Here is a 16,341-nt window from a genome sequence, read left to right on the forward strand (position 1 = left end):
GAGTTGATATTTAAAAGTGATTTAAGGCCCATTTAACTGATGAGTTCCCAGGGATGAATGGCCCTTATCTCATCTCTATTTCAGGTTATATACTCGACTGAGTAACTTAATTTATTATACTGGTATACTTTTCTTTTGCAGAATTGGGCTTTTCTAGAGCGCTTCTGTTTTCTATCCCTGGACGGTCAGTTTGAATATCTGATAGAGTTCGATAGAGACATGGGTATTCCAAACTTACTGCTGTATTACGACGACGCCAGCCAATGGCCTGCCGTTTATCACAGTGGAAAGGTAAGAATTCTACGCTTACTTATGTAAAAGCGTGTTGTTAAGGTAATTTACAAATAATTTACGAACCCAAACAGTCTCTGAGATATTTATTTATTATTGTTAACATGCACAATTTGTGCTAAATTGCTCTTTAAAATATCACGTGTGTGTGTGTGTGCGTCTGTTCGTAACTACGACGTGAGGATCTAACAATTTTAGTCGCGTCGGCACTGTGAAAGGGAAGACGCCAAGGCCCGCGGGTCCGCATCCGCCGCCGCACCCGCGCTTGCACTCTGAATGAGCCTTTATAATTTCTGTAGACAAGGAAAATTCGGACAAACAAAAAACTTTATACAAAAACGTATACCAATGTTTTACATATTTACAGTCTTGTAAAGAACGCGAGGCGGTTCTCAACAAAGCGGGCCAAAATCAAATAATAAAATTGTCCCATTGGTACCCTGACACTGAATTCTCTGGTTGCATAGTTACTAAGGAAAACAAGGAGCTACCGGCTTCTAAAAGGTAAGTTATAAACACATCCACCGACTTATTGTGTAGTCACATGTGCTCTATTTCTACAGCATTGCAATTGCAAAATTGCAGTTAGGGACAGCGCAAACGTGTGTCTTGTATTAATGCAAGTAACCGGAAACTACAAGCGAATATTCTATTTTAATTCAAATTGCGATCGCGAATGTGTCTGGTTGCCGCAACCCAACACAAGACACGTTTTCGCAGCGCCTTAATGCAGTCGTTCGTAAAGTAGTTAGGAGTTAATATTTATTAACGTAAGCGCCAAGTATGGCTTATTTCTTATATTTAAGCAGAAAGAAACTATTGATATCAATTCCCTGGCATGCAATAACAGCTTCTCAAAAATATCACATTGATTACATATTAACTATAAAAAAAAATTTAAAATGCCTTCTGTTGTAAAGGTTTAAAATAGTCAGAAAAAAGTATTTAATTCAATATTAAATGCCCTAAACTTAAACAATGTTTGATTGATCAAAAACTATTAAGCAATTTTGAAACTACTAGGTTCACTAAACATCTTTTCCATAAATCCTTGTTGCAAATTTGGATTTGCAAAACCGGGGGAAAACATTTTCTTTGACGATAACACTACTTTTGTATTCTAGGCCTTTAAGACAAAAATTGCGAGGTGGCTCGAATTACGTGTCGGGGAGTATATTTCATTCATTTCAAACGGTTATTTGACTTAGACATGGGGAATAGCGTTAGCGTCGTTCCGGTTCCACAAAAATCACGGTGATTTATCACTTTTTTGTCACGACTGTTACTTCCGTGCCCTTGTCACGCCTGTAACTTACATCACGAAATACGGTTGTAGCCAGCGGCTTCTTTCTTATACTTATAGCCGTTTTTTATAGAATGTTTTAAGTTTTTACTCCCATTGTAATAAGTTTCAATTCCATTCAAAAAGTTGATTTTGTATTTAATGTCATTTTGTTTGTTACTTATTTAATACGAACCTTTGGACTGTTAAAAATAGCAATAAAGTGTAATGTAATTATATTTCTAGTAGAATACACAAAGTAGATTATACATAAATATAAAATATCAACTCTTCCCATAATAAAACAAATATACAAAAATATTTTACTCTGTTAATAAATAGGTTTATAGTAACTACTGCAGATTTTTTTCATCTGCCCTTTCTAGTAGTAATAAGCACTTACGACCCTTGTGAGTGAGCAAAGAAAGTCATCCTATCTCACTCACTCTCATCGCCGAAATGGCCCGATTAGAAGAAAACTACAACGAGTGGCGCACTCAGTCACCACGGAACGGAGATCGCGCATTGTATCAAATGCGTATGTCGTGATGTGAGTGACGGGGATAGCTATTGGAACGGAGGAACACCTATGTGACGTTGGAACGTCGTTCCTTCGGAACGAGTCACGGTGATACTGTTTGTGTTATTTTTTCATCGTGACGTTATTTATCACCCACCTCTAATTTGACTTCGAATCAAACTTCGATCATCGAAGTGGGTTTGGTCTTTGAGATTTTTTGAAATGATACTATTATATCGGATCTAAATTGCGTAAATTTACAGCCTTGTCTTGGGATCTGTAAAGAGCATGAAATAATACAATAGCATAATAATAATAATAATGCACACATTCATAGCCCCAATGAAACGTTTTGGTTTGTTAGAAAAAAACAAATCGTACTTGACAACTAACACATAGTATTTTCTCAAAAATTGCGTTATTAGTACATTATTGCATGTATTAATACGAGTCAAATAATCCCCGTTCCCGCCGAGGCATGTAGAAGAGGTTTTCTCAAACAATGCGAGGAAATAATAAAGGACTAAAGAGAGGAAGATGTATAATACAAAAGTTTATAAAAATATTAATTGACATTAAAATTTATATAATACAATTGCTAATAGAAAATGATATTGTTTTTCCTGGGACATTAATAGTAGTATGTTGAACTTCTGATGATGTGTTTGAATTGTGTATCTATTACTGTATTTTCGTTATTGCTCTTCTCACTAGCACTCATTTTCGCGACCAAAATACAAAAAAAGACGAAAAAGCAAAAGAATACCAAGAGATAATTTAAATGTTACCGCCATTTTTTTTTTTAATTAAGCGGTACAGGTAGACATTTTTAATTCTCGCAATTATGAACACTGGGCAGTTGGCGGTATGAGTTTTTCTTTTGCCTGTTTCCATAATTCATTATTGGTAGATTTAAAAGTTTAAAGAAGAGGACGCGAAGAAGTCGCACGGTCCATAAATGACAAAATTTCCGTGTCCGTGTTTTTAAAGTAATGCAAACCATTAACGAGGATGTTTGAGAAAATTATATTTTGTCTCACAATTGCGTTATATTAATGATTTTTCTCCAAAATTTCGCTATATTTGCATGTCATCCGTATATTTCAAAGCAACAGCACAACAGTAATATTAATAAAACTCAAAGCAATTTTAAAATAATACTATGGTAGTTGTCACGTGCGAAATATAGATCCGAAAAAAATATTTTCACTTCTAAATTAACTGCCTCTGTTGCTGAACAGTTACCATGGCGGACTGCCATGCAGAGGTTCTGGGTTCGATTCCCGGGCCGGGAGAAATATTTGTATGACCTACATTTATTTCCCTCGTGAATTTGTGTGTAATTTGTGGTTATGTGTTTGTTCTACATATGTGTGTCCATGGCATCCGCGGTACAGGGTTTCCTTAGTGCGGGGCTATGAGTGTGTCCGTTTTTGTTATTATTATTATTATAGTGAGTAGAAATCGCGAAATCCTAAGAACTTTGAAATTTTTTAAAATATTTTGTGACGTTATAATTTGAAAAAAGAATTCACGTTACAGCACAACAACATCGCCTTCAACAGCAACATCAACATCAACCACAAAATCACCGCCAACAACAAAAACAAGAAACACAACAAAGCCCTCCCCACCCGTCGATCCGTCGTACTACGATCAATTTTTAAAAACAACTGTCAAACCAAAATCTACCATTACAGACTCAAATTCTACCACTTGGTACGAATTGCCAGCTGATGAATTTAATATTACTACCACAATATTGCCGGAAGATGAGTTATGGGAGAGTATTGGTGGGGATAAGAATGGTAGTCAATTTGATAATTTAAAAAATGATGTAGAATTGCTGTTTGATGATCAAAACCATAGTGGGGTAAGTTGCTATTGAATCGTTTGCTTAAAAAATGAGAAATAAGCTTTCTACTTTTTTTATAATATCAAGTGACCGGACGAACAAGTCTGCGCGCCTGATGGTAAGCTACAAGCCTGTCCTTATGGACAAATTCTTTAAATCTCAAAGATCTGAGGGGCACTGCACCCGTCACCCTAAGACATAAGTTGACAAGTCCCATGTACCTGTAATTATTACCCTTCAAAAGTAAAACTAACATTACTGCTTGGCGGCAGAAATAGGCAAGGTGGCAGTAGTTCCCTGGACGAACTCTTTCACAAGGTGCTCTACTGCTGCTAAAATTTTAAAAATTTCCACAGACTCGACAGTACAAATCTTCTAGTTTGAAACCGACAAATGATTGTGATTTTTCTAGACTTTTTTACTTTTTCAGCACAAAATAAAACGGTCAACTTTTGAACTGTACGAACGGTTTCGGCGGCGTCGTCTCAAAGCGGAATCCGATCAAAACGAGTTCAGCAAACCGAAGGAGAACATTGAACGACTTATCGTCTCCTGCCATAACTCTAGACGGTTCAGATCGGCCAGAGAACGATGGTGGTTCATAGCTATTAGTAATTGTGACAATAATAAGGTGAATTTGGATTTATCTTGCTTTATTATCTTGATCTTATTTCACTGATTCGAGGTATGTTACAAACTCAAGTTCGCTAAAATGTCGATTACGTTAGATACGATGAGTAACAAAAATGGAAGTAAATTAATTTGCTTCTCCGCGAACCCAGTGAAGGTTAAATCGTGCAAAATAGTTAAAAATATTTTTTCATGCAACTAATAATCCCACCTTCCCTCCGCATAAAATAAATAACACATGCGACGTAAAGAAAAGTAAAAGTCAGTCTCAAGGGAGCTAGTTTATTGTATAGTCTGAAGTCTGGTATAAGAAGAACTTCGTGTATTACTACAATGAAGCTTATACACTAATTAAAGTAACAATAAACGTGCTAAAAAACAAACATCTGAGGATGCTGAGGCAGCATCCTTAACTAGCGCAACTACAGTCACAAACCACCACCGAATATATACCCAATTTGGTACCACCACGGTTGGTAGTTTGTGAATAACTTCATTAATGTATCCTGTCCGCAGTCTTAAGAATGTTAATTTCTTTATTTATATATTTAACGATCTGTGTTAACTTGTCAGTATGATTATTCCAGGGATTGGATGTAAGGTACAAGTTTTTAATGACAAATGGACCTGACGGAGACTTTTGGCACGAACACTTTTCCGCCGACGAATTTTGTAAGTACATTACAGCAGCGTTTCCCATTTGGTGGGTTGCGACCCGGTACCTATTACCGGTCTATATAATAACACATAGAATGATAGTTTCATATCAAACTGTCACAAGTGAGGCAAAAATCAAATTCATGTAGGCTAGTTTTAGTAGTAGGTTAATTTTCGGTTTTAGTGAATATTTATATAAAAATACAAGTTGAAACGCGTTACTTCCTTGTGGAATGTGATGTTAGTATCTATTTTATGTTTGTCTGACGTATTTTTACACTCATTTACCGCCCATTTCGTCATTTTTAGCTAAAATTCTTGAGCTGTTCGCGGTGCAAGTTGACCTTAAGCACTGACGGCCCGCCCGCTCGTGTAGGCCCTTTGGGAGCGCTTCAATTTGCCTCACTTAGCGTGTGCGGACTAGGTTTCTATGCGTTATTATTCTAAGGTCGCAACATTCCCGCCTTGTTGAAGTGGATCCATACCACAGGATAAAACTTTCGTCATTTTCCGGCGAACTTGGATTCTTTAGTAGAAAATAAGCAGCAGCTCCATACTTCGTACTAAATAGGCGATATCTAAATAATATTAGTAAAACATTTTTACTAACAATAAACGCGTACTATTTTACTTGTAATGTAACCAGCTTGGGTTTAAAAGTATTGAGTGGGTCACGAAGAAGCAATATGAAAATTACCGGGCCATGGCAGACCAATGTTTGGGAAACCCTGCGTTACACCAATACCTCTACCATGAGTTTCCAGTGACATTTGTCCAGTACATCGACTGTAGTAATACATTTTTTTTTCATCCTCTGAGAGTAATACTCACAAAGTAAAGGTATGTAATATTTGTAACAGGCAATGTCAAAACTAATGTTTTTTCGTTCTTTCCGTAAAGACAAAGTTTTAAATACTTACTAGTAGTACCAGCTCCTTGTGAAAGAGTTCGTCCAGGGAAGTACTGACACCTGACCTACTTCTGCCGCCAAGCAGGAATGTGAGCATTACTGCGTTAAAGTTTAGAAGGGTGCTGGTGAAATTGCAGGCACATGGGACTTGTCACCTTATGTCTCAGGGTGACGGATGTAGTGGCGGTGCCCGTCTTTGCGGTTTAAAGCTGTAAGTGGCGCTGTGTGTATGGACAGGCATGTCGCCTAAAAAACTTTACAACCAAACCTTGATGAATTTTTCTTTTATTATATGAATCTCTAAAATTAAAGAGTGTTGCCATTTAAATACCCAATTTTCCTAATTATCCTTTTTTTATATTTTATTGGCAACAAGGCATTCAACCTAAACTAATTTTAAAAGGATTTACTAAACGAAAAATAAATTAATTGAAGTAAAAAACCTTTCAATTATGAAATAATAATATGTCTGTACAATCCTAAATGTTTCAAAGGCTCTTGAATAGTTCTGGGACATTGACAATAACAAATTTTTAGAGCTTCTTTACATTTCGCTATGAACAGAAAACCTTATAAAATTAAACTTAGGGCAAAGAAAAAATAAATTATCTAAATCAGAAAAGTTACAAAATATTTCTTTTATACACGCAAGAAAGATTGGACTTTAATATAAGGTTAAATTTAAAAAAAAGCGGATGGGACACAAACAGTGAAATCAGAATCGATGTTAAAACATATCGACTTAAATGTTACATATTTAAATAAGTAGCATGTAACATGATAAGAACTGAAATCTACACGTATAAGTCGTCAATAGAGTCCTCCCCTCGATTAATGGCAAATAACTGTAGCATAGAGGTATACCTAAGTAGCAGTAGTATGAAATCAAATCGTGCCTATTTTTAACCAGCTTCAAAAAAATGATATTTTTTTGTATCTATGTTACGGGATAACTAAGACGTTTGTGAACTGATTTTGATTATTCTTTTTTTGTTGGGAAGGGGAGACCTCAAAAGTCGTCCCATTTAAATTTGAAGAAAATATTGCACCTCTAAGAGTGGCAAACTAGGGAATTAACGACTTTTGAGGTCGGTTTTTTAGTACTCTGTACTAAGATTATTATGAGTATGTAATGTGTTCTTATGTTTTTACTCACAGATGTCCTACCGATCCTTTTATCGTACACTCTAGCGTACGTAATAGTCATGATAGCAGTAGTGATGAGCAGCGTGGAGCTCAAATCACGGCACTTATTACATTCGACGTACAAACTATTCCTAATATCGATAGTGGCGCAGCACGCAGGTGTAGTGATTCAAAGTTTGGGATATATTCGATATGCTACTACAGGAGTGGAGCAGTTTGGACCCAAAACAGTTGGTAAGTTTCTTTGAACAGGTTTTGTGTAAATAAAAGGAGAACAATCGGTGTAACGAAAGAGCTCCATCAAAATGAACTAGTGAGAATTATTAAACAAAAAATAAAATTAAAATATATTTAAGTTTCCACGACACATAGGAATCAGAATACTTGAAAACTAATAGAAAATACAATTGAGTGATGTGGACAAAAAGGTTAAAGACTCGGCATTGCTGATTTTCAGTCTTCATCTGTAACTAGCTGCTCACTTGCTGCACCAAGCTAATGTGTGCAGTGTACCCCAAGGAATAACCTACCTTAAGTAATAACTTGTGAATTGCCTTGACATTGATGCAGAATTGGCATAAACCGATCAGAAAAAGCTATGTGTTTTGTTTAGGAAATGAAACTATTTTTCCGGATTTAAATCGCGTATATTTGTTTTTTCAAACAAATCGACGTTTCGGGTCCTTTACAGGACAGTCAACCGTGACCATGGGACCTGTAAAGGGCCCGAAACGTCGGTTTGTTTGAAAAAACAAATATACGCGAGCTAAATCCGGAAAAATAGTTTCATTTCCTATGTGTAACAATCGCGAAAACCTAAGAACTCGATATATTATGTTTTGTTATTAACTGCCTCGGTGGCCTAACAGTTACCAGCTTGGTCTGCCATGCAGAGGTCTCGGGTTCGATTCCTGGGCTGGGAGAAAGATTTGCATGGCCTACTACTATTTCCCCCGTTAAGTTAGGTGTAATTTGCAATTGTCTGTATGTAGAAATAGAAATAGGAACATCATTTATCTATATAATAACTTGACGAAAAAAGAAGAGAAAACAGAGTAAAAAATTATGCTTATCAAAAAACAACCAATCATTGTATGTTACTCTACATGCCCCGCCGAATAGGTCACCACCTCAGCATATGCGGGGCACAGTACATCCCGCGCTGATTTTCAGTTGGTAACCTTGGTTGATGTTGCGCGGATGTGGTATAACAACATACAATAAAATTAAAATAATAACTAATGGAGAACAATTAAGGGGTCATAATAATTACAAGAATACAATATAAGTAAACATACTACAATGTGTGTCTATAGCACACAGAGTTTCCCAAGTGCGGGGCTATAAGTGTGTGCGTTATTATTATTAACTATTTGATTACCATTTTGTTTTATCATTGTTATTCTTTAATTTCCAGGTCAATTTTTCTGCGGCGTGTCCGAAATGACGTTTTTGCTCCTTCTGACACTAATGGCGAAGGGTTACACGATCACCCGAGGTCGCCTTAAAGTCGGCTTCACTGTCAAGTTGACGGTCTTCATGTGTTGCTACACTGTCACTTACATCGTTCTCTTCGTTTACCAGGCCAGGGTAAGATAATTTTGTTTAAAAACTTTTTCCGAAAGGTTCTCAAAGAAGTTGTTTGTATTAGTATTAACGCTTAACCATTTTAGTCCTTCAATAGTCACCTGCATAATAAACAGTACGTAAACGAAAAGAAAATGAAGTAACGGGCATCTGATGATACAAAATATAAGATTCCGGTTAATTTTCAAACTTTGCCATTTACAAGGTTTAAAAGTATAGTAAAAGAAAAACTTTATACTAAAGGAAATGAAATTATTTTTCCAGATTTACGTTTCGACCCAACGCGTTGGTTTGTTTGAAAAAACAAATATACGCGATTTAAATCCGGAAAAATAGTTTCATTTCCTATGTGTAACAATCGCGAAAACCTAAGAACTCGATTTATACTAAAGGTTATTGTACAACTTCGGTACTTGGATGACAAAAATCCATGTTAGTGATCCGTTTAGTTCTTTCAGGTTGTTTAAATTACTATATTAATGTTAAAGAGCAACCCTAGAGTTTCTTCATCATTCTTCTCAGGGGAATCTGCCTTACGAAAGAGCGCAAAGTGACGATTTCAAATGCAATTTTCTTCTTACCTATGAAAAATAAGATATTTTAGACGTTTTTTATTTTCAATTTTTTTTATTCTAGTTAATTGTACTTATTATATCGTGAGATAGAAGCATAAAGACATATTAGTCCTCGTGCTCCTACCAATTGGAGCACCCAGTAGGAGGACAAGGATATAGCCAAAATTTGTTAGGAATTTGAAAATTACAATAGAAATAGGGAATAATAGGTAACAGCGGCGAGGCGTCCATATAACTCGATTCCCACCAAAATTTTCCAAAATTTTCCACGTAGTATCAAATATTATAAATATTTCAAAGTAATTTACTACATTTTGTGCTCAATTTTACGTATAGAATAATTACGTATTATACACGTAGGTATATCACTGGTTAATTAACCAGTGAAATAAAGTGTACTAGTATCTTGTGTGCTAATAAGTGCTGTGTTTAATTGTCGCCACGGCGCCACTTGTTAAGGCAAGTGGTTTTTTTTTGCTCCAGCTTCACTAAAGAAAATTTTCACGTCTCGCCACTGATACGTAATAAAGTAAAAATGTAGGAAAATGAAATTTCAATTTCATTCTCGATTCATTCAGGAAATGTTAAGATAGACTTTTATTATGTATTTAAATTTAAGCAGCACCTAATCTTTCTTCCAGGCCTTCGACCCAGGTGAGGTACTGTACCTCTACGAGAGTCCCGCAGGGTATGGCCTGATCGTGCTCAGAATCACCGCCTGGTGTGTCTTCGCTTACTCCACATTCTTCACTGTTAAGAAGTATCCTGAAAAGGTAACTGTAGAGACGTCAGCTCTAACCATTGCAGGAATCGTATAGATTTTACTGGTTGCAACTCCAAACAGAACATTGGGTTCTTAACTGTCTTAACTTGCTGCAACGGAACAAGATCCGTTAATGCGTACCTGTGACTTTTCTAAGTTTCTAATTTAACTTGCTAACGTTAAACAGCGTGATGAAACTTCCATGTCGCAGAATGTTCACGGCACCTGGAAAACGTACAAAGGGTCCATCACCGACCCAAGAGGGATCCGTGCCCAGTAATAGGATGTATAATGGGTCGATGTTTATGACTGGTGGCACACCACATGAGGCTCTATGGAGTCACATTTTTGTAGCAGTAGAGCTCCTTGTGAAAGAGTTCGTCCAGGGAAGTACTGCCACCTTACCTATTTCTGCTGCCAAGCAGTAATGCGATTGCGTTCTAGTTTGGAAGGGTAAGGGTGCTGTTGAAATTACACGTACATGGAACTTGCCAACTTATGTCTCATGGTGACGGACGCAGAGTGGCAGTGCCCCTAAGGAGCCTGCAACTGTTAGGGATAGGTGTGATAGTTAAAAAAAAACTATACTGCTTTGAGACGAAACAGACGAAGAATTTCAGGATGTGAGTTCGTACCTGAAGAGATAGATGCTGTTTGATATAGAGCTTTTGGTGTATTGGTGGAAGTTTCTCGCAGACCTCACTTGGAACCAATTAGTAAGAGAATATTTGCTCATCCTTAATAGGCGACATAAGTGATTCCGACATTCTGACAAGCCCCTAGCTATTGGGGACGTTGTGATCGTACGCGTGGACGATCAACTGGCGGGGGGACAATGAGGATGCCCAGTGTTCGATCGCCAAAGACTCGAATCTACAAACGACCAAGACGAGACTGTGCAAATTGAACGAAGAGGAAGAATGTCGAGTCCAGCATTCGTGGATGATCAGCAGACTGACTGGCCACAAAAACAGACTAACCAAACTGACAAATTCAAAATTAGACAGATTGTTTTGGATAAAAGACGACGAGGGCAGTTCTAATCAAACTGCTGACCTGAGAAGACGACTTCTCCTGAACGTATTATACAAACAGACCGTAGGAGCGAAATTCTATCCACGATACCCATTAGCATTCTTCTCCAGCAACACATTTCCAAACCATACCTGCTTGTCAATATCCAGTTAAATTATTAAACAAACCATTGTTTACAGAACATGTTCTACTGCCCGTTCTTCATTTGTGGCACACTGTGGTTTTATGCGGGACCTCTTTTCATTATCACAGCTACTAATTATATTGGTAAGTTTTTAAAATATTTACATTGAATTACGTCAAATGAACGTATTATTTAAATTTCGGGAACTAGAACTTTAGTGGCCATAGAGCTCTTTGTGAAAGAATTCGTCCAAGGAACTACAGCCACTTTACCTATCTCTGCCACCAAGCGGTAATGTAAGCATTACTGCGTTCCGCTTTTGAAGGATAACGGTGCTGATGAAATTACAGGCACATGGGACTTGTCAACTTATGTTCCAGGTTGACGGGTGCTGTGTCAGTGCCCCCCAGATCTTTATTCTTGGATTTTACCGATTTTCTTCCCATAGCGCCATCTGTGAGAAATATATGAAAGTTTTTCTCACTCAGCCGTACCTTTACAGCTACCAGCAGCTGACTAGAGGAGTCTTTAATAATCGTAATTTTAAGTTTACTGGATATCACTATGGTTTACTATAACAATATTCGATATTTTTTTGTGAAATTAATCCACTAGTTAAGATGGAACACTGAGTTTTATTTAAACTTAGATCCTTCTTTAAATCCAGATTTAAAGCTCTAAGTGACACTGCAATTGTCATGTCGCTTACCAACAGGCGCACGACATGTGCGTCCCTTCGCTTTATATTATTAAAAAAGCTTTAAAAAACTTTACATTTTTGTTCCAGACAAGTGGGTGAGAGAGAGCGTTGTAACGGCAGTACTATTGTTTATAACTTTCAGTGGCCACATCATGTTCTTGGTAAATGTTTTAATAATTATTATTATTACTTATATTAATACTACGTCAGTTAGAGCGCCTTCAAATTTAACGCTTGTAGAAGCGGTACAGTGACACCACAGTGGCGGTGCAACCGTGCCACTTCTAATTTTCATACAATATTTGGAAGAGTCACTGTCAAAATCACTGTAAAAATTACTGAAGCGCTACAGATGCGCGGCTATGGCGCCACTGCAATGCTTCTAGAAGTTATAAGCGCTAATTTGAAAGCGCCCAATTTTTAGAAACAATGTTTAATTTTCTTTAGTAAATATTAATTTATTATTTAGTACCCAACACAGGTATAAAGAGGGTCAGATAATACAACAAAAACAAAGTAAACTTTTAAGTAAATTTATTGTTTTGTAAAATGTCACGGAACAAAAGTAGTTATTTATGAAGTTAGTTATATAGGTTCGCCAGGTTGTTAATATTTTACAAATTACGCTATATATCTTTTGTCACTTTATTTCTTATTATATGTTTTAGCTACTTACTCTCCCGGTGTTCGCGAACAAAAATTTTCCTTACCACGTACGAACAACACAGATAGGTATAATGGAAGTAACCGGCAACACAACCTTAGACAGCTTCGGCCACAACGCGTATCATCCAGGAAACGGAGTACCTCAGACTGTCATCATACCACTCACTAGGTCAGTATGCAGTGTCTGTTGAACATGCCAGGCTGTTTAAGTTCAATTGTCTACCACATTGTAACAAGGAAAAGCTGTTTTAACAACTATTTAAGATAGGAAATGAAACTATTTTTCCGGATTTAAATCGCGTATATTTGTTTTTTCAAACAAACCGACGTTTCGGGCCCTTTACAGGTCCCATGGTCACGGTTGACTGAGGTGGTACAGTCTTCAACCAGTTATGTCTAATATTAATGCAAACCACCCTATTTTTTCACTACAGTTACAATAGTTATTAATTAAATACTAAAACTTAAACTATTTAAGAGTCTTTGATTGATTTCATTGGATTGGAATGGATTTCGTTGGATTGGATTGGATTTCGTTGGATTGGAATGGATTTGATTGGCTTTAATTTCGTTTGTAAAAAAATACATTCGAAATAAAGCCATTCAAATTCAAATTCAAATTCATTTATTCAGATAACTAGGATCCATAAGTGTTAGCAACAATGAAACTTATAATTAGGTTAGTACTTAAATTCTAGAACAGATTTTGTATTATTAATGAGATGCCGCATTATGGGACACTCACACCTAACTGCAATTGTCTTCAGGAGGCTGTTACCGCTGCCACTTTGTCTCAGCTCTCGACCTAAGCAAAATTAACCTTATAGTACGTAAAAAAAATTAATTCGAGCGTGTCGCTTAATCAAAATAATGAACGAAGTTATTTTGACCGGAGATTATTTTGACGAAAATGATTTGGTTATCTCGACTAAAGTAGCAAGGCTTTTGACTAAAATGTGCATAGGAAATGAAACTATTTTTCCGGATTTAAATCGCGTATATTTGTTTTTTCAAACAAACCGACGTTTCGGGCCCTTTACAGATCCCATGGGTCCCATGGGACCCAAACCCAACCCAAACGTCGGTTTGTTTGAAAAAACAAATATACGCGATTTAAATCCGGAAAAATAGTTTCATTTCCTATGTGTAACAATCGCGAAAACCTAAGAACTCGATAAAATGTGCATGTTATATTGATTGACTAAAATAACGTGGTTATCTTGACTAAAATAACTAGGTTATTTGGACTAAGTAACCAAGTTATTTCGACCAAAATAGAGAAGTTATTTTGACAGTCTACAGTCTACATAACCTAGTCATTTTAAAAAATGACTAGGTTATGTATACTAAAGTAGTTTTGACTATTGACTAATAAGAATATGTAAAAAAATACCAAGTCGAAATATAGGGGTTACTAAGTACTTTGTCTTGATCGAGCAGGATAACCTACGCGTACTTTCCACTGCGTTTTTTCGTCACATTTGTTGTTAGTTTGTAGTGTAGGGAGAAGCGGGGCAGATTCGTCGATATTTTTTCTACCTAATTCATGATATAACTAATAAACATTACTAATTTAATCTTTTCTTTCTTTCTTTTCTTTTTTCCTTTTTTAAATAGCATTGAATAATTGAAAAATTTTGATTTTAACAAAAACTGAGATGTCCAATTCTGCCCTAAATGAGGGTACTTTGATACGTCGCTTAGGGCACTTAGATGTGTGAATCAACATAGTATGCTATTTCTGATTGCCACGTATTATCAGCACTAGGTGAATCATTACTTATGATGCTAAATGTGTCTCGGTACTTCCTAGATCAAGACTTCTTTCTAGGGCACCATTTGGAAAGTGTTCTTTGTAATGTAGTCTTGGAAGTAGAAATACATGAGGAAGAGCTGACTACAGCGCAAAATGTCACTAGTTCACCTCTTTACTATAACTTGTTGAAACAGTTTTACATTTTTCGTACAAAATAACTATTAAGAGAACTTTGGTACGTACCAAATTGCCCCACTCACTAATGTGTAAAAGTAGCCCACCCGCCAGTTTAGAAAAAAATATTTATCGAGTTCTTTAAGTTTTCGCGATTGTTATACATAGGAAATGAAGCTATTTTTCCGGATTTAAATTGCGTATATCTATAAAGGTCCCGAAACGTTTGTTTGTTTGAAAAAACAAAAAATATTTGTTAAAAAAAATTTTATATATTCTCTAAAGCCACATGTAATTCTAGTTATTGAAAACACTAGTTTACCCTCTATTAAGACCCTTGTTATGTTACATCGCACGCTATTAGTTACACATACAAAGGCAGCATCTAGTATTATCACAACCAATATTATGTTTGAGGGTATGGAGATAATGCAGGTGTATGACTGTGCCCCCTGTATCAAACTGCCCCGCTTCCCCCTAACGCTTATTAACGACCAAAACAATTATTATTTATTTCAGACGCACAGAAGAATTAATCGGAAACATGTACAACGAATACATGGCCACAGCTCCACCGCTTTCTTTAGAACAAACGCCAAGACTCAACGGTTCATCGCAAAAGGCCCTTCTACAACAAGACAGCACGGAAACAAACAACTCGGACGATATTAAGCCATATCTCAATGATAATAAAGAAGTATTTACAGTGGAAAGCCAGATGGCTAAAATTGAGAACGAGAAAAATGTAGGGCGACATGAGAGATATGAAAATTCCGACTCGAGTATTGTCACTGAAAGCTTGCACACGGAGAGTATGAATTCTGATAGAAGTGAATTGCCTAGTATTTTGAGGTATGTTTTTCAGAGTCTCAGAGTCAGGGTTCGTAATTATTAAGTAAATACATTATGTAGAGGCCGGGAAGTCGGGGATTACTGGACGAGTATGAGTTACATGGCCGAGTGCCATAGCGAGGCTGTGTATTAATACGAGTCAAGCAATCCCCGTTCCCGCCGAGGCTTATATAGTGCTTTTCTCAAAAATGTGAGGAAATAATAGAAGATTATTTATTCACTTAAGCGCTTCAACTGTTTGAAAAACGAAGTAATGTGTTACATTATTTAATAAATTATACTGGTAATACTTATACCTACAATTAGTTTATTATGTGTTACCTAATCATATTGTTATATCTTTCATTACACACCTGTAATACAAATCCAATAATACACCAATAATACAAATGAAATGTATTATTTGACCTTTTCTAGTATCAACACGCGTCTCAGCAAACATACCTGATACGCTGCAGAATAGTTAACCCGTGATCACAATTTTTAAAATTTTTTAAAATGGCGGGTTATTTTCACGTCATTTCTATTTTTTTTCAGGTCTAGAAGAATCCTAGAACCAATAAAAAGAGATGTGCCGACGTGGTCTCTCGCCAAAGGGCCTAGCGTTATTGCTATGCAGATGAAGAAAGACAGCGAAGGTACGTACAGCAGGCCATTAGACAATCTGCGAAAAAATTTGCATTAATTTGTGTACTAGGATCGAACAGTACGGTGTAAGGTACACAAATTGCCAATATTGGTTGTCTTGCTAAATTTGCTTTTAATTGCGTAAATAATTTTGATTAATTAATTAAAACAGAGTCGCGCTTGGCCAGCCG

General features: G+C 36.5%; 1 protein-coding gene across 1 annotated transcript in view; it reads left to right on the plus strand.

The window, feature by feature from the left end:
• Window positions 1-16,341, plus strand: part of LOC113232148 — a 30,137-nt gene that overhangs the window by 11,919 nt on the left and 1,877 nt on the right. Inside the window, exons 2-14 of the mRNA XM_026466786.1 lie at window positions 142-291; window positions 659-795; window positions 3,636-3,966; window positions 4,379-4,579; window positions 5,166-5,250; window positions 7,304-7,525; window positions 8,709-8,881; window positions 10,095-10,226; window positions 11,431-11,518; window positions 12,163-12,236; window positions 12,744-12,910; window positions 15,191-15,523; window positions 16,061-16,161. Of these exons, the coding sequence (XP_026322571.1) occupies window positions 142-291; window positions 659-795; window positions 3,636-3,966; window positions 4,379-4,579; window positions 5,166-5,250; window positions 7,304-7,525; window positions 8,709-8,881; window positions 10,095-10,226; window positions 11,431-11,518; window positions 12,163-12,236; window positions 12,744-12,910; window positions 15,191-15,523; window positions 16,061-16,161 (2,194 nt within the window). The remainder of the gene's footprint in view (window positions 1-141; window positions 292-658; window positions 796-3,635; window positions 3,967-4,378; window positions 4,580-5,165; window positions 5,251-7,303; window positions 7,526-8,708; window positions 8,882-10,094; window positions 10,227-11,430; window positions 11,519-12,162; window positions 12,237-12,743; window positions 12,911-15,190; window positions 15,524-16,060; window positions 16,162-16,341) is intronic.

Source organism: Hyposmocoma kahamanoa, unplaced genomic scaffold, assembly GCF_003589595.1.
Source record: "Hyposmocoma kahamanoa isolate Upper Pololo Valley unplaced genomic scaffold, ASM358959v1 67, whole genome shotgun sequence".
Taxonomy (NCBI): domain Eukaryota; kingdom Metazoa; phylum Arthropoda; class Insecta; order Lepidoptera; family Cosmopterigidae; genus Hyposmocoma; species Hyposmocoma kahamanoa.